We start from the raw sequence: 24,481 nt of genomic DNA, 5'->3' as shown, positions 1-24,481 counted from the left end.
CTCTGAGAGGTTTCACAGTGGGCACTCATCCAGAACATTTATTATGTCCATAATATGCCGGGCATGGCGCTGGGCACTGGACAAAAGAACAGCAATAAGGAGAGCAGAGCCTTCCCCTGCCATGAGCTTACAAAACTATAAAGTGGGTATAAATTGTTTTTTATTAAAATTTCTATTATAAAATTAATAAAACCACCCACTGCAAAGAGTTTGAAAAAGATGGAAGTGAAAAAAAATTAATACTCCTCATCCTAACTCAACCGCTTCTTGTGTATTTCTTCCTCGTCCTCTTCAATCGTATGTTTTTCACATGTTTGTTTTCTGTTTTTTTGTTTTTTTTTTAAATTTATTTTTGGCTGCGTTGGGTCTGTTGCTGCATGCAGGCTTTCTCTAGTTGCGGCAAGCAGGGGATACTCTTTGTGGCGGTGTGCGGGCTTCTGATTGCAGTGGCTTCTCTTGCTGTGGAGCATGGGCTCTAGGTGCACTGGCTTCAGTAGTTGTGGAGCACAGGCTTTGTTACTCTGCGGCATGTGGGATCTTCCCAGACCAGGGCTCGAACGTGCGTCCCCTGCATTGGCAGGCAGATTCTTAACCACTGAGCCACCAGGGAAGCCCTTTTCATATGGTTTTGATCATGGTGTGTACAATCTGGTGTCCTGCTTATTTTCCCTGGATGACACTAGCAAGTTTCCATGTTGCATGTTCATAATCAATAATCCATGTTCATAAACACAGAACATTCGGAAGAGTGCACAGATCACCGTTCGCCTGCCCATTCTTGCAGTGAAGGACATTCAGGTTGCTTCCAATTTGTCCACACTGCCCACAAAATGCCTTCATGCATTCATGCAGAAAGATAGAGGGAAGAGGCAAATGCTGTGTAATTTGAAGGTGTCAGACGGGCCTGGTTGAATAATGCCACTGTATGAACTTGGGCAAGTTACTTAACCTCTTTGAACTTCAATTTCCTCCCAAATGGGCATAACACCTCCATCATACAGTTGTGGAGAGGATTTAACAGGAGACCATCAGTAAAACACCGAGTGAGGGGCCTGATACTCAATAGATGTGTGCCTTCTTTTCTCTCATCTATCACAAGGTCATGACTATGACTCCTGAGTGGGACTAGGGCAATCTGTAGAGACACCCTCAGAGCATGGTGTGCCAGCTCCCCAAACCCTCCATACAGATTGCTAAATTCTGGGAGACTTAGCATTTGCAAGCTGAAGTATTCAGGGGAGAAGTGATATGTGCTCTGCAATTTACTTAAAAATGGTTCAGGAAAAAACATACACCATGTACAGATGAAGCAAATATGGCAAATGTTCACTTCTGTTATATCTAGTCGGGTGTATGAGAATTTACCGTACTATTCTTTCAACTTTTCTATATATTTGAAATTTTTCATAATAAAACCTTGGGGAAAAACCTCTTGCTAATTTAAAAGGTAAAAAATGGCATCATGCTTTAAAAAGTTGCATTGCATCCATTTATTTGTTCAACAGATATTAATTCAACACAGTCAACAAATATTACTTCAATACAGTATCTGTCATGCAGTGAGTTGACCTGGTCCCTGACCTCATGGAGCATATCATCTGGCATTTCTTTGGGTTGGGTGTTTATTTGCTAATTATTAATATATAGTTTGTTCACTTTGTCTTCAAGTTTAAATCTTGATTTTTAAAACTAATATTATAGGTTCTTGGTAGAATTAAAATATTAACCCTTCAAGTGTCTCATGAGAAGCTCTTTTCCCTGCAGCTCTCAATTGTTTTGTAGAATTTACATAGCAGTTACAATTTTTTAAAGGTAGTCCAATCTGTTGAATTTTTTGATGACTTTTTTTATTTCTCAACTTTGGAAATCAACTTCCAGCCCAAAATTTGTTATAGAGTAAACTGTACATACTGTTATGTTTGCTCCTTCTTTATATTTCTGTTTCAGGATTATCCTGGTGACTAGCATTTTAAAAGCCATGTTAAACAGTGATGGTGATAGCAGGCCTCCTTATTTTGTTACTGGTTTCAACAGGAATGCTTCTAGTGTTTCTCAGTTAATTAACATTGGCTATTGGTTTGAAATTGATATCCTTAATCAAGCTGAGAATGCAGCCTTCTATTCCTTTTTTGGTGTATTGATTAGTTAGAAATGGAAGTTCGATTTTAATCAATTATCCCCCTGCATATTGGAATCAATCTGATTTTACTTCTTTAACCCATTAGCATGACGCAGTTACTATATTAAGCTTTCCTAATATTGACAATTCCCCCCCCCTTGCCCCACTGGGTTATGGTGGATGACTTGTTTAACATATTATTGACTTCTATTTCCGACATAGCATTTTCATTCTTTAATATGGTCTCTTTGCCATGTTTAATATCAGGCTGATTTTGCTTTGAAGAATGAATTGGAGACCTCGCCATCTTTTGCTAAGCCATGGAATAGCTTAACATTATCAGTATTATCAGTCTAACACAATTACCTAGCAAAAACACTTGGCACTGGTGTCTTCTTTAGGTAGAGGGGGCAGTAGTTGATGATGACTGCAAATTTTTTCTCAATTAACAACATATACATTTTCAGAAAAGCATTCGTTTAAATAAGATTTTCAAATTTAAGCCTAGTGTGCACATATTTTTATTTTTTTAAACCTCTCTACCTATTGCGATGTCCCCTTTCTCATTCCTATTATTTTTTTCTTTTCTCTCTTTCATTTTTCAAATAGATCTGCCAAAGGTTAGGCCACTTTACTGTTTGTTTAAAAACAGAATCAGCTCTTGGATATACTTGCTAATTTCACTGTATTTCTATTTTCTAATTCATTTATTTCTGCCTTTATCTTTACTTTTTATCTTTCCCATTTTCCTTAGGGGCTGTTTTTTATTCTTTTTTTCTCCCTAAGATCTCAGGCTGAATGCTTGGTTTACTTATTCTCTTTTTCTCTCTCCCCTTTTAATAATAAAAACATTTAAGGCAATGGGAATAGTGCCAGATGTCTCCCATAGGTTTAGTTATGTGGCACTCTGGTTTTCCATGCTTTCTAAATATTTGTCACTATGTTCTTTATTTCTTCCTTGACCCAACAGCAATCTAGGAGAGTTTTAAATTTTTTCAAGTGGTTAGGCTTTAGTTCTAGTATGTTTAAATTTATATTTTGGCAAGGTTTACTGCATGGTGATCACAGGACTCTCTCTGACTGGCACAACTTCTGTTTTGGGTAGACCGTGAGTTCTTACAGTTGGTTACTGGTAGCTGACAGAAATATTTGCAGAGCATATGCTTGCTTGCAAAGCCCAAGTGCTTTTGAAAAGTTTTTGCTTGCCATAATGTTATGTCAAATGAAAAAGGATATAAAGTTCAGGGTGTTTGTAACCAGTTTAAAATACAATACATTTACCTATGTGCATGGAAAAGGACTGTGAAGAAATATATAAAGGTACTAAACAGGGTTGGTAACTTTAAGGGGTGAGATTATGGGCAATTTTTATTTTCTTTACAATTTTCTGTATTTTCAACTTTTCTATATAGGCATAAGATTCACTATTTTAATAGTAAAATTTCTTTAAACGTTTGGTAACAGAAATGCTTGCTCTGAGCTTTGTCTTTGCAAGGCTCCCCTTGGCCAGAGAGTTAAGAAGTCACCAGGCAGAACTTGAGGGATAACTGGATTTGGACCCTGAACAGTGTCCACATCTGAAGACGGTGGCCCTGTGAGGAGCCCACAGTCACTCAGGCTGTGGAGGTCCCCCGTGCGGGAGGGGATTCACTCTCCAGGGGCGCCCAGGAGCGCCACTCTCGTCCCTCCATGCCCCTCATGCTCAATGACCATCCCCCCATCACTGTCATGGAGGAGTTCTCCCTCAGAGGGAAAGAGTGAAATCCAACTACTGCAACTGATGCGTGCAGGCTTTTATTTCCTTTCTACCTCAACACGATCTCTGAGGCCCACTTCCAAAACGGCATTTTCAACCCAAGGTCAAATGCAGAGCCCGTCTGAATCCAGAGGAGCTCTGGCCCATGGAAATGGACAAGGTGGCTGTGCCCCCAGCTCCTGCCACTCAGCCCAACACCAGCAGTTCTGGAGAGGGAGCAGCCACGTTCCTAAGAGCTGCGCGCTCCGTGTGTGGGACCATAAACTCCAGAGACATCTAGAAGCTTGCTCTGGGACGGAGGAGAAAACAGGGAGGGAAGCTAAGGGAGAGGCGGCAGCGATGAGAGAGGAGGAGAGAGACAGAGAGAAGAGGTGTGAGTGACAGGAAGCATTAAGGGGAGGGGAGCGGTGGTTCCAGGCGGTTCCTGGGAGACCCATCGTTTCAGAAGCATTTCACAAGCGTGCGACTGGCAAAGGTACCACACAGGCGCCCTGGCCCTGCGTTTATTACCTTTACTAGGAGTCATCTCACACTGGGGTCTTCCTGCTCTGTTTCTCTGTCCTCCATCCTCGCTCACCCAAGTCCTCTCCTAGAAGACGGATGCCTCAGCTGGCTTCCACTGAGCCCCGGAGAGTCTGGGGACACTCTTAGAAAGTCATAGAAGAGAATCCTGACCCACAGGGAATGTATTAAGATGGCCAAGCAAAGACAGCAAGGGCCAGAGGAAGTGCAGTGACAGGCAAAAAGATGCTGGCGTGTGCCGAGCGCCCCAGGAGTGTCTTGTCCCATGGGAATATCTCTCAGCTCTTTCTCGATAAACTTTCGCCCCCCACCCCTGTGGCTTCCTATATCCAAGCAGCTCTGCCCACCACCCTTGGCTGTTCTGGGCAGTGACCCTCAAGTATGTCTATGTTTCATCCTGATGCCACTTACAGGTACCAGCTTCCTGCCCTCTGCTCCATGCAGTGTCTACACAGTGGAATGAATCACCCAAATCAGAATGTAGCCATTGCCCTTTGGAAGAATGCTCTTCAGGGAAGGGGTGCTACCAGTGCATCAGCCCCCAGAACTTGCTGGGGGAGAATGGGAGTGGGCAAGTGTTTCAGCTCTAATTTTTGCCTAGAAATCAATAGGCTCTCCAGCGGCTCATCTGACCCACCTCTGCATCTCCTGCGTTACTTTTCTGGTGTGTCTTGGGAGTTAGGTAGCAGAGAGGTTCAATGAATGGAGTGTGAACTCTGGATTCAATCATACCCGGTTCAAATCCTGCTACCATCCCTTATAGGTGCAAGGCCTTGGGAAAGTGGCTTCCTTCATGAACCTCAGTTTCTCTGCCTCTAAAATGGGTCAGGGGGACTTCCCTGGTGGCGCAGTGGTTAAGAATCTGCCTGCCAAAGCAGGGGACACAGGTTCGATCCCTGGTCCAGGAAGATCCCACATGCCATGGAGCAACTAAGCCTGTGCTTCACAGCTACTGAAGCCCACATGCCTAGAGACCATGCTCCGCAACGAGAGAAGCCACCACAATGAAAAGCCCGCACACCGCAACAGAGAGTAGCCCCCGCTCGCTGCAACTAGAGAAAGCCCACATGCAGCAACGAAGACCCAATGCAGCCAAAAATAAATTTTTTAAAAAAATGTTAAAACGGGTCAGGAATGCTGTTTCTTACAGAGTCATTGAATTAGAAGAGTCTGGCCCAGTGCCTGGCCCGGAGCAGGTGCTCAACAAACATTGGTTCTCTTTCTCCTTCCCTTGCTGGGATTGAGGAAACCCATCCTGAAGATCTCATGCACTCATGCAACATTTCCGAAGACCTTCCTACATTTTCAATTCAGTAACTATGTGTTAAGAATACACCTCAGTGGAAAATTTTTACTTGGGGTTATTTCTTGGTGAGTTTTAAGAAACACGGTCAAGCACAGAAAACGTACTTTTATACATTATCTGTAAACAGCAGGTGCACAGCAGAAATTTTAGGTGAAATGAGAAGGAATTCAAGCAAAAGTGCTATACTTATTCCTCTGAGGGATTTCTCAACCCTCAGATCAATTTTTCCAAGGGATTTCCCCACATGGAATAACAGCATAAGCCCCGAGTGCCCTGACTTATGCCAGAGTGATCTGTCACATTGTTTCTTTGCTCAGAACCCACTGGTGGCTCCCCCAGGCCTCTGGATGAAGTTCAAGTCTTTGGACACATTCCAGATGGGTCCCTCCAGCTCCATCTTCTACCATCCCACCTCTACATCCTACCTCCCATCCACACCAAACCACCACTGACTCTTTGAATGCGCCTGTACTTTCTGCCTTTGTATATTCTAGTCCCCCAATGGAATGCCCCTGCTTCCCTTGTCTGCTGAGACTCAGCGAAACACCACCTCCACCAGTCTTCCCTGCACTCCTCTGCACCTTCACCACGTCCAAAGAGCGAATTTCCTGTGCTCTTGTCTGCATATCCCATATCCCTTCTGGCTGAGGGCCTGCTGGGGACAAAGACCATGCCATTCTCCTTTATATCAGAGTTTAGTAGGTGCTTGGGAAATGTCTCCTGATTGAATGAAGAAATAAAGAAATGACAGAGGGAGGTTTGTAACAGAAAAGTTTTCAGGATGGTGCGGGGTTCTCCCCGACTTCACAGGCCTGTGGTCCACAGGTAACCATGATTACCACGTATCACACAACACAGAGCACACCTATGAAAAGTAGGCACATGAACCCATTTCACAGGCCACGAAATCAAGGCTTGGCTGGGGAGGCTGGGGCTCATCAGGGCTAGGAGATGGTGAGCCAGGATGGAAGGCCATGGCTCCTCTGATCCTGAGTCCCACGGCTTGCAGTAAGGTCCTCCCCTTGCCTGTGAGCCCACTTCAGTGGCAGGTGACCTTTTAGATCCATCCCTGCCTGTGGGGAAAAGAGCAGCTCTATGTTTCTGTGATTAATGTAGTTTTCATCCTGCAGAGCCTCCTAAGGCCAAGAAAGTGCCAGGTCAGAAGTTACAGCACACACACGGGAGCAAACAATCGACTATGTCTCAGGCCACCCAGAGCCGAGACCCTCACTCTTGGACCCAACTCTCCCACACTGCTAAGGGTGGGGACCACACCATCTCTCTCACAGGACACCACGGCTACCCATTCCTTGTGCCTTAGGTGGGTCCAACATCATTAAAAGTGGACCCTGGTTTTCTCCAAATCAATTAGTTAAGAAGCAAGGTGACGACTTTCATTGGAATATAAGGTTACAGGATGAGGTCTGTAACATTGTGTCTCAAATGGGGGAAGGGGGTAGAGACTGAGGAATGGGATGGGCCATTCAGGGAAGAGAGGCAGGACCGGGCAGATAAGAGATCTCATCCACCAGACAGATAACAGGGCTAAAATGACAAAGGAGCTAGAAGCCATGCTGGCCTGTTGAGAGAAAGAAAGAGCATATTAAATTTTAAACAAAGCCCACCCCAGGGGAACCTCCAGCCTCCCTCTCCCAACCCATGCCTCCCAATTCCAGCACACTAGTCATCAAGTTCATAGAAACCGAAATGTCCCTCATCTCTAGGGGCTGGGTTTTGTGTTTTTGTTTTTCTGTAACCCAACGGGCAGCAGCTGGCACACTGTGTCTCTGGGGGATGCTGGGGAGGGAGTTTGGGACTCCCTGAGCCCCTGTGGCCTTCCCGCCAGGCCTGAGAAAGGAGGGCAGGCTGGAACCAGCTTTGGCTGGGACAGCACCGCCTGGACAGGGGATCGATGGGGGGCTGGGAACCAGAGCAGAGCGGGTGCAGGGAAAGAGCAGGAAGTGAAAGGTCCAGATGGTAGGCAGCAGCCTAGGTGTCACTAGGAGCCAAGAGGAAAGAAGGAACTAAGAAGTAGGGAAGGTCCTCAGAGGCCTCATCAACCAGCATAAAGAACGTACTGGTATGGAGGAGGAAGAGAGAGGGAGCTAGGAGCTGGAAAGGAAGGTCCAATTTAGCCCAAGCAAATGTTACTTCCTCAGTGATTCCGTCAAACCTCCCTCCCCTGCCAGCCCCCCACCCCTGCACAGTGATGGTTGGGGAATCGGGCTACAAGGGCTGAAGGTCTGGGCAGAGACACTCCTCTGGGCAAGACCCACGTGACAGGGCCTGAAGCCTGCACAGGAAATCTCCATGCCACCCTGACAAACACCAACCAACCTCAGTCTATGGAGTTAGGGCAGGATGTTTGTTTTATGAGCATCTTCTTCAAAGAAAGACCAGCCTAAGCTCCCTTAGAGAGTCTGGAATCCTCAAAGCCAGCACTGCCCCAGGTACCCTAAGGATGGGCCCCTTGAGGTTTCCCTGGGGAGCCACAGGCCTGCCCAGGTGCCTGCAGAGGAGACAAGAAAGGCCTCCAGCCTCAGTGCTCAAGGCCCACTGCAAACAAAGGGACAAGGATGAGAGGTTCTCTTACACAGGTCAGCTGTGCCCCAGGTCTCTCAGGCCTTTCCCAGGCCAGTGCCTCTGAACCAACATGCGTGAAACAGTTGAAAAGCGGTGTCTTAAAAACACATAATCAGCTTTTAAAAGAATAAGACTTAGTATTCACCTAAAAGGAATCAAAAATACTACATGACATTTCTGGAGGCCAATTTAACCATCTATATCCAGAGCATTTAGAATGTGTCCTTGGCCCAGTGGATTTCCTGCTAGAAATATATCCCAAGGATATAATCAAAAAATACCCAAGGATGTTCACCACAGCATTCTTTATGAGAGAAGAGGAAAAAAACCTAAATTTAGGGGACTGCTTAAATATGTGGAAGGGTATATCATATACTGAAATATTAATAATTATAGGTGGTTTTAATTTTCTTCTTTTTGCTTGTTTCTATTTCTTAAATTTTCTGCAACAATCATAAATCTCTCTGTAACAAGAAAAAAAAATCAATAAAAGCTATTTTCTAAAAAACAAAAGGAACAGATCCAAGAGACTGTGCATTCCTTGGACATTCAAATCTGAACTGGATTAGAACAAAACAAAACAAAACTGGACAGAGACACTTAAAACCACCTAAGAATATTTTCAAAGACTAAGAGGTGGTTTCCAGTGAAGGGAAATTAAAATCCTCCAGAAGGCCTGAGTGAGTGCAGGAAGGGTGAGTCAGGAGCAGGGAGCCAAATCCCCATAATAGTCAGGACCCAACATTTCTGTCCTTAGAGTAACTGCCATGGTGGGGGAGGGGTTGGGGTAGAGGGCGGGGATGAGAACTGGCAGAGGGGCCGAGGTGTGAAAAAACAAACGGTACTTTTGTCCCTGATCAAGGAAAGGACAATGGCCATCTCTTTAGACAGTGAATTCAAGCTGAGTGAGATTTGTTCATCTACCTGGCAACAGGGAATGAATTTTTATAACCAAGGTATAGAAGTCCCCAAACAGAGGCGTGGAAGAGAAATTCTGACAAGCTCTGTAACTGAAGCAAAAGAACTTCGCTGATGTTACACAGAAATTTTTCCAGATAATGAGCTAGAACACAAGAAGATAACAGAGTGGAACGCTCAGGAGGGCGTTAAGAGTGCCAGGTGTAGCATTAACAGAAGGTGGCCTTTGCGTAAGATGACCTAGAGCCCAAGGAAGGAAAAATCCCACAGGACGTGGACTTAATTATTCAAGAATCAGGAAAACCTGAGGAGCAATGGGAGATGTCTAAATTTCTCCAGTCCTCTTTCTGATCAAAAGCTTTAAAATCTATCTCAGAGATCAAAATTCATCCATTTGGGAAACGTTTATGGGGTGCCTCCTATACATGCACGCATTCAGCAAACAGCCAGGTGCAAACTTGCCGTGGGTGCCACTCTGAGATGTTCAAAGCACTTCCACTTCCACTGGCCTAACAAACAAAAAGAGACAGCATGGGTCACTAGCATGCATCCCTCATAAAGATGCCAAGTAGCACAGTGACAGGGTGCTGGACATGCCAGCTAAGGCCCACGGATCCTGAGGACTTCCCACCCCCATAAGCATTCCTCAGCCCCAGTGGACCCTGACTCTCTCTTAAGAAATGATAACTCCAACTTGGAAAGTAAATATGACACCACACATGAGGACAGCTGGTACTGGATGATTCTGTGTCTCTTAAAGACATCAAATTCTTCCCCCAGGTGAAGCTGTATCCTATAAATTACAGTCTCGCATTATATATGGCCAACACCTTTATGCTTTGTTCTCTGTGGAGAATTTCTCTTCAGCAAAGAGGAAGCAGTCAATACCCTACTTTGAAAACAGCACAGGTGTTTCTGTGAGACAAAAACCAAAACCAAAAATCAAAAACCACCTCTTCCTCCCTTTAATTAAAGGGATTGCACCTGTGTATAGAAAAATAGAAAAAGTTGTTCTTCCACAATCTTCCATGAACTAAGTACTTTCAGCCCTGAAAACTTCCCCGCCATAAAACAAAGTGAAGGCACCAGCTTACGGTACCAGCAAGTGCTTCCTTGGCACCTGGCAGCAGCTGGTACCTACCTGAGGCCAGTTCATAACGACAGTAATAAAAGTTCCCTTGAAATAGTGTTAAGGTTCAGACACTGATAAAAGCTGGGAACTTCAAAGATAGGACTGCAAAGCCCATCCCTAATCCTCCTCATTGTGTCTGATGTTGAGGGCTGGGTTCTGGGCTGGCTCCACCACCTACTGCCTGAGCTTTGCCCAGTAGGACTTGTGAGCCAGCCAGCCAGCTGGAGGAGGCGGGATGGAACTTTGCACTCACTCCCACAGGGCGTCGTGGGGGTCGGGGGGGGGGGGTTGTCTAGGCCATGGTGCACTGACCTATGAGAAATCGATTAAAAATAAAGGGAGGCCGGGCTTCCCTGTTGGCGCAGTTGTTGGGAGTTTGCCTGCCGATGCAGGGAACACGGGTTCGTGCCCCGGTCCGGGAAGATCCCACATGCCGCGGAGCGGCTGGGCCTGTGAGCCATGGCCACTGAGCCTGCGCGTCCGGAGCCTGTGCCCACAACAGGAGAGGCCACAACAGTGAGAGGCTCGCGTACCGCAAAAAAAAAAAAAAAGGAAGCCCCCCCCCCCAAATAAATAAATAAAGGAAGGAAACAAGAAAATTCTGATCTACAGACATGAGCCCAATGATTCTGGAGTGAGAACTGGATTCAGTGCCAGGTTCCAAGGCTCTCTCCATGAACTTGGGCAAGTCATTGAGGACTTCCGAGCTTCAGTTTCTTGGTCAATAAAAACGGTAACCTCCCTAGGGGCTGCTGAAGGGAGTAACTAAAATATGAAAATGCAGAACAAAGGTGTGATCCTTCTTCCGTTCCTCCCTCCCTTCTTTCCACCCTAACCTCCTTCTTTAAAAAAAATTGTTTTAAATTAGGTAATATAGGGAATTTCCCGGCAGTCCAGTGTTTAGGACTCCATGCTTCCACTGCAGGGGGCATGGGTTCTATCCCTGGTCAGGGAACTAAGATCCCACAAGACACGCAGTATGGCCAAAAATAAATAAATAAATAAGGTAGTATATGCACAAAGTACAAAATTCAAAATGTAGAAAAAGGAACACAGTGAAAAGTCAACATCTGCTGTGGGAAACCACTATTACCAGTCTCCTAGATATCCTTGCAGAATGCTGCACAGCCAGGCATTCTGTCCCTTACTTTCTTACTTAAGAAAATATCTCAGCAACTACATCGATACATAAGGAGCTTTTACACTCTTTTGTACAGCTGCACAGAGTTGCACTGCATGGTTATAGGATAATTTATTTACCAGTTCTTTAGTGATGGACATTAAAGTTGTTCCCCCCACCCCTTTTTGCTTTTACAAGCAATGATGCAATGAACTATCTTGAAAAATGTATCATTTCACATGTATGCTCATATCTGTGAGAGGAATTCCCAGAAGTGGAGTTGCCTGTGCACTTTTAATAAATACTGTCAGGCTTCCCTGATGGCGCAGTGGTTAAATATCCGCCTGCCGATGCAGGGGACACGGGTTCGAGCCCTGGTCTGGGAAGTCCCACATGCTGTGGAGCGACTAAGCCCATGCACCACAACTACTGAGCCTGCGCTCTAGAGCCCTAGAGCCACAACTACGGAGCCTGTGTGCCACAACCACTTAAGCCTGCGCACCTAGAGCTCGTGCTTTGCAACAAGAGAAGCCACCGCAACGAGAAGCCCACGCACCACAACGAAGAGTAGCCCCCCGCTCACCACAACTAAAGAAAGCCCGTGTACAGCAACAAAGACCCAATGAAGCCAAAAATAATAAAATAAATAAAATAAATAAATAAATATTGTCAAAACCCTCTTTATACAGGTTGTACCAACTTACAGTCTTTCAACAGTTATGAGAGCATCTGTTCCCACTGTCACTTCTCTTATTACTAGTGGGGCTGAACACCTTATATGGTTAAGAATCACTTGTGTTTCCTTTTCTGTGACTGGTTCATAGCCCATTTTAAAAATTGGGTTGATAGTCTTTTTCTTATTGATTTTCTCTTTTTAGATATTAAGGAAATTAGCCCTATCTCTGCTATATGTTGTAAAAATGTTTTCCCAGTTTTGAGAAGTAGGAGACTCTTGACTGTTTATGATGATTTTGCCTCACAGAAATTTTTTACTTGTGTAGGGTCAGATATATTAATCTTTTCTTCTATGGATTCTGGGTTTTAAGTCAAAGTTTAAAAGTATTTTCCCTGAGTTCATTTTTTATATTTAACATCTTTAATCCATCTGAAATTTATTTTGTTATAAAGTGTTCTTTTTTTAGACAGCTATCAGGTTGTCTCAAGTCACAAATTTTAAAATGCCAACTTTCTAAAATGTCACTTTTCATATTAATTTATCTTTGAGTCCCTTTTCTTTCTTCTCTTCCAAATCATGCCCCTTTATCTCAGAATCACGCTCTTTCTCTCCAAGGCCCTCCCGTCCCTTCATTCCATTTGTGAGCCAAGAGTTGATCCATGTTATCATGCCTGACAGTCATACAAATTATGTTGAATCTCAGTATCTTAGAGCAAGTAGAGATCTCAGAAGCGTCCCTTCATTTTATAGCTAAGGTCACTCAGATCCAAAGAGGTATACTGGACCTGTCCAAGATCACAGGGTAGTTTAGTGCTTGTGATTTTTTTTATTACTATTCAAGAGGAACAGAAATATTGATTTTGCCATAAATTCCATTCAATCAATAGATATCTATTAAGCAACTACTCTGCTCAACAGTGAACAGGCACTGGGGCTCCAGAAATAAATGACACAGCTCTGACCTTTTAAGAAGTTCTGAGTCCAGGATGGGGTCTGAACACACACCTCCACAGACTAATAGGTAAGGTGACAATGGCCAATGAATGTAGAAGGACTGGTTGATTTTGCAAGGGATGGCATGGAGAAGGCTCAGAAGATACATAGTTTTCAGTTGGGCCTGACATGACTAGGACTTTGTCCAAATATGGAGAGAAGGCATTTGGCAATAAGGGAACAATGGGACAAAGTGGGGGGTCTGGTGGTATATCATCAGGAAGGAAGTACTCTGGCTTAGTGTTAGCTGTGGGCAGAGTTTTAAATGAAAAGGCTCCTCTGAGAATCTGTGGTCATTAGCCAGCCCTCAAGTGGGTTTGGGCTCTGGTCCTCAAAACTGCAAGCTAAGAATTATGACCCATAAATGACTCATCTGTAGGGTCTTAAGGTGTCTGGCAGAAGGCAACACATATTCTCCCTGGAAGAATGTACTCTCATCCCACACCTTAAAGAAGAATTCTCACAGATAGAATTCTAACAAACATAAGCTCACAATAGAAAATCACAAAAAGAAATAAACCCTCATGAATGGGAGGGAAGCAGAATCATCAAACAACAGAACTACACATGTAAATACTTCAGATACTAGAACTATCGGATATAAAAAAAAAGGATGTTTAATATGATTAAGGAAATGAGGATTTAAAAACCCAGGTAAAGCGTAAGAGATTATTGGGCTTCCCTGGTGGCATAGTGGTTAAGAATCTGCCTGCTAAGGCAGGGGACATGGGTTCAAGCCCTGGTCCGGGAAGATCCCACATGCCACGGAGCAACTAAGCCCTTGTGCCACAACTACTGAGCCTACACTCTAGAGCCCGTGAGCCACAGCTACTAAGCCCACGTGGCACAACTACTGAAGCCCACGTGCCTAGAGCCCATGCTTTGCAGCAAGAGAAGCCACCAAAATGAGAAGCCCATGCACTGCAACGAAGAGTAGCCCCCACTTACCGCAACTAAAGAAAGCCTGCATGCAGGAACAAAGACCTAATGCAGCCAAAAATTAAATAAATAAATATTTTTTTTAAAAAAGAGTAAGAGATTATTTTTTAAAAGTCACACATTTGAAAAATGATAAAATAGAAACATGATGCTCATCCAGATTAAAAACTTAAAGAATGAACATCAAAGAAAATAACTACAATGGATTAAAACACATAAAGTATATTAAAATCTCTGAGTTGGACTTCCCTGGTTGCACAGTGGTTAAGAATCCGCCTGCCAATGCAGGGGACACGGGTTCGATCGCTGGTCCGGGAAGATCCCACATGCCGCGGAGCAACTAAGCCCATGTGCCATAACTACTGAGCCTACGCTCTAGAGCCCACGAGCCACAACTACTGAGCCCGCATGCCACAACTACTGAAGCCCGTGCACCCAGAGCCCATGCTCCACAGCAAGAGAAGCCACTGCAATTAGAAGCCTGCACACCGCAACAAAGAGTAGCCCCTACTCATCTCAACTAGAGAAAGCCTGCATGCAGCAATGAAGACCCAGTGCAGCCAAATAAATAAATAAATAAAATTATTTTTTAAAAAAAACTCTGAGTTAATAGTGATATTAAAAATATCCCAGTGCATGAAGAGATTAGTGGTAGGATGGGAATAAAACATAGACCTACTAGAGCATGGACTTGAGGATATGGGGAGGGGGAAGGGTGGGCTGTGATGAAGTGAGAGAGTGGCAGGGACATATACACACTACCAAATGTAAATTAGATAGCTAGTGGGAAGCTGCCGCATAGCACAGGGAGATCACCTCTGTGCTTTGTGACCACCTAGAGGGGTGGGATAGGGAGGGTGGGAGGGAGGGTGATGTAAGAGGGAAGAGATATGGAAACATATGTATATGTATAACTGATTCACTTTGTTGTAAAGGAGAAACTAACACACTATTGTGTGTTATACTCAGTTATACTCAAATAAAGATGTTAAAAAATATATCCCATGGAAGGGCTGAACAGAAAATTAGAGATAATTGAAGAGAGAATTAATGAGCTGGAAGACAAATAAGAAATTACCCAGAAAACACTATAAAAAAACAAAAGATTGAAAATGAAAAAGTAGTTAAGAGAGGGGGGCATGGGATGAATTGAGAGATTGGGATTGACATACATACACTACCATATATAAAATAGATAACTAATGAGAACCTACTGTATAGCACAGGGAACTCTACTCAGTGCTCTGTGGTGACGTAAATGGGAAGGAAATCTAAAAAAGAGTGGCTATATGTATATGTACAACTGATTCACTTTGCTGTACAGCAGAAACTAACATTATAAAGCAACTATATACTCCAATAAAAAAATTTTTTTTAAAGTTACGATGTCAAGGAGATGTAAAGGATAGAATAAGATCTAACATATATCTAATTGGAGTTCCCAAGGAGAAACCAGAGAGGGAATGATAGAGATAAAAGTCAAAGAGAAAAAGGATGAAAAATTTCTAGAACTGATCAAAGTCACTAATCTTTGGTTTCAGGAAGTCTAACGAATCCTTAGACAAATAAAATAAAATCCACTCCTAAATGCATTAAACTGCAAAACACACACACACGTGCACATGTGCATGAACACAAACCACCACCACCACCTCCACAACAACAAAACAACAACCAGAGAGAAGAAATTACCTAAGATCAATAACTGGGCTACTACCTTCTCAATATCAATAAGGAAAGCCAGAAGATAGTAGAATACCATCTTTCAATACTAAGAGAAAATAACTTTCAAGCTAATGTTTTATACCCAGTAAAACAATCTCTTAACAATAAATATGAAATAAAATTTTAGCCAAACAGGAACTGAAAGTTTATGATTAAAACACCTCCACCACATGATGTTCTGATTCCAGAAGGAAAGCCTGAGATGCAGGGGGAAATATGGGTAAACAAAATGGTAACTATGTGGAAAATCAAAAGTGAACCAACCTTTCATTGCACTGCATTACTTGAAAAAAGATATGGATACCAACTAACTTTAAACCTTATGCAGTCTGCATGCATCAAAAGGACAGAAATAGAGTATGTAGGGCTTCCCTGGTGGCACAGTGGTTGAGAATCTGCCTGCCAATGCAGGGGACACGCCTAGAGCCCGTGCTCCACAATGAGAGCAGCCACTGCAATAAGAAGCCCATGCACCGCAACGAAGAGTAGCCCCCACTCACCGCAACTAGAGAAAGCCCGCGTGCAGCAATGAAAACCCAACACAGCCTAAAATAAATAAATAAATAAATAAAATTAAAAAAAAAAAAAAAAAAAAAAGAAATAGAGTATGTAAGTTCCAAAGCAGTAAAGAGAAAAAAAAGGAAAAACAGAGAGGAAAGAATCAGAAGAAGAAGAAACAGAAAACACAAACTAAGATGGTAGGAAGATATCCATATATACCCAAAACTAAGCTAATGTAATCCCAGCACTAGGTTGTTCACAGGAGACATGAGGGCAGGGATACAGGCCGAAGAGTCCTCACTGTGCAGGGTGAAGCCACAGACATGGACGGGAAGCAAGTAGCAAAGAACTGTGGCTGAGGCACCAAAGCATAACCAGGAGAGGAAGGAGTGGCAGGAAAAGCAGGATTAGAGAGGCAGGAGCAGGACCCAGAGTGATGAGCCAGAACGCACGACGGGCAAGAGTATCAGACAGTACAGCTACAGAGAAGCCAGGTAAGTAGAGGCCACCAAATGTGATCAGGAGGTGGCTGGGGACCTCTAGGAGTGGGGGGTGAACCTGCTGCTTCAGAGCTGGAGAGGAGAGGGGGAGAGAGGAAGTAGGGATGGAAAGTGTGGCCTCTTCTTTGTGAAGTCCTAGGGTGAAGAGAAGTGAAATGGGAGGGGGGCAGGGGAGAGGCAGGGCCAAAGGAGAGGGAAACAGGTGTGTCGGTAGCTGTAGTGGGGAACTGGGGCACAGGAGGATGTCCAGTGCTCAGTCGTAGGGAGGCAGCCTGGGCAGGACATGGGATGGAGGGTTGATGGTGGGCATGAGGCCCAGGTGAGCAGGCAGACGTATCCCAGCTTGGGGCAGGGGTGGGCGGGGTTGCTTCAAGTAGGGCTGTGCAGTGGGGGGCCTGGAAGAATTCAGAATTTCAGAGGTGAACTGCTTCCAGGTAATGGCAAGTCCACAGTGGTCCTGTGGCTAGCAAATGGATGGGAGGTTGAGACTGTGGGCCTAGGGACCCCAAGATTGGACATCACAGGGTGGGGTTAACCAACCAGCCCTGCCAGCCTCCAAAGGGTCCCTAATGCTTACTGAGAGGCCCGCTCAGGTGTGGCCCTTGTGAGGACATTCTGACGTAGTGCATAAAGCAACCATTAAAGTTTGTACAGTTTTTTTTTTTACCAAAACCATGCAGGACAACCTTACCGATCCAGAAGACAAATCACACATAACCAAGAGTCATCACAGAAGCTCTAGTCTCCCATGTAAATCTGCAGGGCGGACATTCCCGCTTTCTAGTGATCATTCTTACCTGATTTTGATTCCCTGTTTATTATACCCTGGGGGGCAGGGAAGGAAGAAAGGGAACGTAGTTGGGCCACAATGTGATCCCTTATTCTCAACTTCCAACTGCACTGAAAATCCTCACATTTCCAACAGTTCTCTCGGTACTCCCAAAATATACACATGATAGAGCATATGTATTTAATATCAGAAACTCCTTTCTGATGATGGTTGTAGAAGACAGAACCAAAACCCCTCTACAGATCAACCCACTTTTAATAGTCCCTTTACTCCATTTACAAATATATAGATTATAAAGATAATACATACTAGTAAATACTCAAATGGCACAGAAATGAGTAAGAGAGATGACAAAAGGCCTCTGTACTTGGGGTAAGGCACTAGGGGTGGTGGAAGGGTCAGGTCTGTGAGCTACACACGTTAATTAGTAGGTAATAAAAGCCAGTTATTTTACCTTTTGAAGCTGCTGATTCGACATACATTCGGCCCTGCTTTGACCTCTAACATCCTTTAATCCGCCCCTCTCAGAATCTACCCCAATTTCCTGCGACCACCTCACCCCCCCCATTTGACTGTGTTCAAGCACCTTCTATCCAATTCTAGAATTCTTAATTTACCTTGCAGTACTGCAGCTGTCTTGTTTTCTAAATTTTTTTTTTTTTTTTTTTCAAACAATCATGAGTTGGGCCCAATAGCAACACAGGCTCTCACGGGCTAGCCTGGCAACCCTGTGCTATTTGTAACACATTTCCTTGGGAAAATCCTTTCAGTTTTACACACGAACTATTGGGAGATGCTTACTTGTAAAGTGGGGGCCTCTATAATCTCAATTTTTGTTCTACCAAAAAGAGCTCTCCCTTAGCCCCACCTGTCCTGTTACTAAGGTAGGCTTTGCTAGCAGGGACTCTGGGGCCTGACTGCCTGGGTGCTAATCCTGGTTCTGAAACTTACGAGGTGCGTGAACTCCGGAAAAGTATTCAACCTAAATGAGCTAATATACGAAAAGTGCTTAGAATAGTGCCTGGCACATAGTAAGCACTGCATAATAAAAGAGCTGGGAAAAATTAGTCAAGAAAGCCCTTTGCCCCTAGCTCTGGGAGGCCGCAGACCCCTTTGAGGCTGGTGAAAGCTACAGGTCCTCTCCCTAGAAAAATGCACACACATGTAACCCTCTGCACAGTTGCAGGTGTAGCTGAAGCCCATCCACAGCTGCAAGGGTCAAGGAGCCCCGGTTCCAGCGCGCTAGTTCTCTCTACAGTGATATGAGGATCTCAGGGGCAGAATACCATGGTAATTCCTGAAGTATTATGTTCACATGCATGGAACTGTCAAACAGGTTCCTCCTGCCCTCAGTTTAGGCTCCACTTTGGGCAGAAATGTTACACCTTTCTTCCTCAAAGCCCCTTCGACCCTTGACAATTTTTCTCTCGCTTCAGGTCAACTCATCTCTGGGTCACCTTAAGACAATCTCTCTGTGTGCCACAAAGCTTCACGTGCTTTTTGAGAATTATTCTCATCTTTCCCCAAAGGATGGTCTGGCCCCTCTTTAGTGCTTACTGAAGTCAGACCAGAGCATGGACTAGTAGCATATGCTGGCCCCCACCAAAGGCACCGTAGAGGTGGATGCTGTGTAAGCCCAGGTCCTTTCCCTCAGTAAGCCTGGAGACGGCACATACCAGCAAAAGCCAAAGATCTGAGAAGCCAAAAGGAACTTGTGGGATGATCTAATTCCCTCGTTATTACTCCTCCAAGTCATTCCAAGTTGGGTGACTTGCCTGAGTCACGCAACTCATTCGCAGCAAAGCTGTGAACCTCCCAGTTCGGTACTTTGATTCCATCAGTGTTTCTTAGACTTTACCACGCACGGGAATCTTGTTAAGATGCAGATTCAGCAGGTCTGGGGTGGGCCCGAGATCCTGCATTTCTAACAAGCTCTCAGGTGATGCTGATGCAGCTGGTGCATGGACCACATACAGAGTAGCAAGAGTTTACATCAAGGCTAATGGACTATCCCACCTGGTTAAAGCCTCTTCACCCACCCTTGGCGTGGCTGTTTAAATGCCCTTTCTTCAGGAAAGCCTCCCTTCCCCTGTCCTCCCTGATTATCAGCTCCCATGGTCTCTGTACTTTTTCCTTTGAAGCATTTATAACTGTAATTAAAGAGTATTTGTTTAATTATTAGTTTAATGTCTGTCTCCCAGGGAGACTGCAAGCTCCACGAGGACAGGACCTGCAGACTGTCGATAAAAGGGCAGCTGCTGTGGGCTGGAGCAGCCTGGACCAGCATCCTTGGAGGAGGAAGGGAAAGCTTGCACTGGTGGGAAACACCTTCTAGAGGCCTCATGGCCAAGGGTGACACTTCTGGCTTTAAAATTCCCACCAGTTTCAAATACATGCCAACTAAAATGTAACTTGAAAAGCAACCTTAAAAAAAGTTTTCTAAATCTTCATCAAAGATGTACTGAACAAATGTATGTGGTAAATAAAAATAAATTTGAATAGTGGGATAAATTTTTTTTTAAGTCTTTATCAAGTGCAAAACAGTCCCAATCTGGTACTAGCCACTCTGCCTGGGGAATAATTAGGTCCCCAGTAAATATTCCCCTACAGTCCTCAGACACTGTGAGGGCCTTGGCAAAAGAAGCAGAGGGCCTGCTCCCTGACCAGCCTCATTCTGTTTCAGACCAACAATTTCTTTTCCAATTTTTCTGCTGCCATCCTTTCTAGCAACCCCAAAGCTCTGAATGCCCAGCTCCTTGGAGTGGGCAGAGATATCTGAACTCATCATCATTCTAGGGTGGCCAAGTTTGAAGCCAGTCCGCCTGGGTTCAGACACCACCAGTTCTGTGCCCTTGTATGTAACTAATTTCTCTGTGCTCCAGTTTCCCAATCTGCCAAATGGGAATAACAATGCAGTAACTAGCACCTGTGAGGACTAAGGGAGATGATACACATAAATCACTTACACAAGCCCGGCCCAAGATCTACGATTATTATTATCCTCCCCATATCTGGTCCAATTCAAGATCTCTCCATTGTTTCACACCAAGTCTCCACCCAGTGGCTCTACCTCATTCAAAATTTACTCTTCCCAGCCCCTCCTGCCTTACCTGTCTGGAGCTTGTTCTAAGCAATGACTCACTGCAAAACTCTGCAGTTCCCATCAATCACCTCCCTGTCTCTGCCTCTGTGTGTCATTTGTGGGTCCCTGCTGGGAGGGAAATCTTTTTCCTAATGTCCAGTACCTTTATTCAACAAGTATTTATCGAGGGCCCACTATGTACCAGGCCCTGTTCTAGGCACAAGGGCTTAGCAATGGACAAAGAAAGACCTCTATCCTCATGAACTGAAAGTAGTAAGAGATCTAACCCACAAATAGAGATCAGTTCGGGTCTCTGGCCCTTCCTTACGTCCCCATTCTTTTCCCTGACCAAGCCTAAATAAATCACACATAAGTACAAAGCATGAAGAAAACATTCCAGATCAAAAAATGCTCAGTGTGACTTGGGCACATCCCGATGACTAAACTGCTGCCCTGCTAAACTGGTAGACGTTGAAGAAGTACGCATTATAACAGCCAGAAACAGCCGGTTTCCCCAAGAAGTCACACCAGCCGTCAAATCCTCCAAAACAGTACGTGTAACACAACTAGAAAATAAGGTCCTTCATTTACTTATCTCATGAGGGTAGGATAAGCCCATGTTTTCATGTTCTCACAGCCACATTCTTCGGATGAAGCCTGATTCGGGCTCCCCAGGAGGAATACAGGCAGCAGCCTTGTGTTAACAGCACTGGAAATGGACTCTGAAAGCCCATGTTTGAGTGCTGGCTCTGTCACTTACTGTGTGATTTCAGGCATGGAGCTTTTCTCATGCCTCACTTTCTTCAGACAACCTCTAAGGTCCTCTTCCAGTTTTGCAGTCTAAGGGCTCGGATCAACCACCATTAACATGAGACACAGCAGATTTACAGATTCCTTAATTCAACAAAATGAGCCCCTGCCCTCAGATCCGGGGGGTGAGCAAGCCGATGAGGAGCCTGTGGACAACATCCTGAGATGCACCTGACTACTCCTTTACTTATTTACTGCCTTCTAACTTCAAACTTGAGCTTTTCCAAGCACAATTCTGATAGAAATATCCCTGGGCCACACGGCAAACCTAAAATAGAAGGCATGCAGAATCTCCGGTGGGCCCATTAGTCTCCCTTCCTCCAACTCAAAATACCATTCCAGACCTTGTTCATCTCCTTGTCTCTAGACAAGGAGCCTACAATAAGTCTCCCTGGTAGAAAATGCCTGGTTGGAACGGAAGTGACCCAAGTACAGAACACACGCCACAGGACACACACCTGGCCACACACCACAGGCCAAGGACTCACCCGGGAATCCGCTCTGAGGAGAAGAGGGAACCTGTGCCCCCACTGCAACTCACTGCCTCTGCCTCCACGGCATACAGGCAACCAGGTGAGCCTAGAGGAAAGAAAAATGTGACCCAAATGGCCAACTCCCCCTACCCTAAAGAAAGCAGCCCTACCCCCACTGCCCTCACGCCAGAAAGCCGGGTCCTGCAGGTACTGGAGCACTAGTGCGGCTAGAACTACAGGTGACCAATTAGAGGTCCTGTTCCCAGACCGGCAGATGTCTGGCACAGAACGCCGCGAGGTTCGAGGGCCAACTGACAAAACCACCATGAGAGCTCTAGAAAATAACATTCGCTTTAAAACAAACGAGAAAGGGACAGCCATAATAAGTCTCAAAAATCAAAACCAGACAGGCCCATGGCTTTGATCACAAACACTAAGAATGCATTTTCTCAAGTCTAAAGACAATTAGGGGTGGTTTACTTCCCCTCCCCCACCTGGCCCGGCGGGTCCTTTGAAGGCCCCTGGTGAGGGCAAAACAGGGATGCAGGCTCCAGGCCCTCTACTTGGTAGAAATGAACTTTGACTGTTTTTACTTACACGTGTACAAAGGCAGGACTGAAAGAGCAGCTTCCAAGTTGGCTGGGTGACCCCCAAGTTTCAAAGTCCCTATCCGCACACCTATGGGGGAATCTTGTGAGTTTCCCAGGCGCCCACCGGAACTGGTTATGTCCCCTCCAGGTCTACACCGGCTGGGAGTTTCCATTTTGCACAGAAATAAAGGCGCTCTGGGTGCCCTTAGCAGTTAGGGCGTTCGGTCCGCTGCTCTAGGGTGGGCCACGAGGACAGTCCCTCATTGGACCGCTCAGACCGGGAAAGACCAGCACCTCGTAGTGACCCTGTGAAGACGCACCGGGCTGCGGCTACGCCTTGCCCGAACCATCGCAGAGCTTAGAAATACATTAATGATCGTTTCGGGTTAGTTAAAACCCACGCAAGAACCTTCCTGGCCTCTAAATCTTCCCGAACTACTGCTCAGACTGGAGGGAAGCAATTGCAGCCACCATAAAAGTCATCTTAAAAGGCAAGTTGGAAAAAAAACCGATACGCACTAGTTAGCAAGTCCACGGTTTGGGGGGCGGTGGCACGAGGGCCGGATCTGCGGGCTCTGCACGCTGGCGGGGGCTGTCCCGTTGGTCCCCGAGTCCCCGCGCCCACCTGGCAGCCTCGGGGCCACTAATCTGACGCCGGCGATCACACCCCACAGCTCTGTCCAATTAGGAAAATGACCGCGAGGAGACGGAGAGAGTGGGCGACAAGGAAGGGGAACTGAGACTGAGGAGGCTAAGGACAGGCCGTGGAGACCCAGCCGGCCGGCGAGCGCCTTCAACAGGTCCCCGCCCCGGGGAGCGGGGCGTGCGACGGCCTGCTGTCCCGGGGGCGCCCCCGACACCCCGGCGGCGCGCCCAGCCCTCCCCCGCCCCGGGCGACGGGGACGCGCAGCAACCCCACCCGCCGGGAGAATAAAGTTTGTGGGCAGCGGCGGGGCGGGGCGGCGCGGCGAGGGGGTGAAACTTTGAGTCCCGGGCGGGCGGCGGGGGAACGTACTGGGCGCCGGGACACCCACGTGCGGGCCTGCGAGCCGCAGCCGCCGCCTCCGGGCCTCCCGCCCCGCCGCCGCCGCCGCCGCGCTTTCCTTTCATTTTTGCTTCTCTCTCTCTCTCTCTCTCTCTCTCTCTCCCCTCCCTTTCTCTCTCTCTCTCATTCGCGCGTTCTCCTCGCTCTCGCCCTCTTTCGCTCGCTCCCTCCTTCCCTTCCCCCTCCCACTCCACACCCCCCCCCCACCCCGCCAGACGCCATCTCTCCCTCTTTCCCCGGCTCTCCATGTCTCCCTCCAGCTCTCCGGCATGAGGGAATGTGGAAGTGAAAGGAAAAGACGACATGTTTGCAGCGCGGGCCTGCGCGCGGCCGTCCCCGGGGAGAGGCGGGGGGCGGGCCGGCCGCGGCCGCAGTGACCCACCCCCGCGCCCCCCGCGCCCCCGCCGGCGCGCCGCTCGGGGCTGTGGGGTCGGGGGCCCGGGGCCGCGCGGGACACTCACCCTGGTTCCGGGCGCGGCTCCTACGCTGGGGCTCGTGGCGGGCCGGGGCCGGGGGCTCCTGGCTGCCCACCGCCCGGGCTGCTGCTGCGCGCCCGCCGCCCGCCTCCACGCGCGCCCGCCGCCTGCTCCTGCCGCCCTCCCTCCGGCTCCTCTCTTTCTCTCTCTCCTCTCTCTCTCTCTCTCTCTCTCTCTCTCTCTCGCCTCCCTCTCCTCTCCCTCTCCCTCTCTCTCTCTCTTTCTCTCTCTCTCTCTCTCTCTCTCTCTCTCGCTCGCTCGCTCGCTCTCCCTCCCTGGAAGAAGGGAATGAGGCAGGGCTGACGTGAAGGGATGCAAAACAGCTCCTCCTAACCCAGCTCGCGGAGGAAGAGAGACAGAAAAGCAGCCCTTTTATCTCTCTTTTGTTTTCTCACTTCCTTCCACCCCCCCCAACACCCCCCTCT

The 24,481-nt window shown here is 46.4% G+C and overlaps 1 protein-coding gene across 3 annotated transcripts in view; it reads right to left on the bottom strand.

The window, feature by feature from the left end:
* Positions 1–24,138, bottom strand: part of ZNF710 (zinc finger protein 710) — a 65,793-nt gene extending 41,655 nt beyond the window's left edge. Inside the window, exons 1-2 of one of the 3 annotated variants that reach the window (XM_067029912.1) lie at positions 22,543–22,731; positions 21,961–22,051 (exon numbers count right to left, since the gene is read on the bottom strand). In XM_067029912.1, coding sequence (XP_066886013.1) covers positions 21,961–22,051; positions 22,543–22,708 — 257 coding nt within the window. In that variant the 5' untranslated portion in view covers positions 22,709–22,731. Of the gene's footprint in view, positions 1–21,960; positions 22,052–22,542; positions 22,732–24,041 lie in introns of those variants that run through there. The other 2 variants (XM_067029911.1, XM_059056621.2) reach the window with 2 other exon arrangements.
* Positions 24,139–24,481: the final 343 nt, after the last annotated feature.

This window comes from Kogia breviceps, chromosome 3, assembly GCF_026419965.1.
Source record: "Kogia breviceps isolate mKogBre1 chromosome 3, mKogBre1 haplotype 1, whole genome shotgun sequence".
Taxonomy (NCBI): domain Eukaryota; kingdom Metazoa; phylum Chordata; class Mammalia; order Artiodactyla; family Physeteridae; genus Kogia; species Kogia breviceps.
The sequence above is the reverse complement of the archived record's forward strand: the minus strand, read 5'-3'. Positions and strand labels throughout refer to the sequence as shown.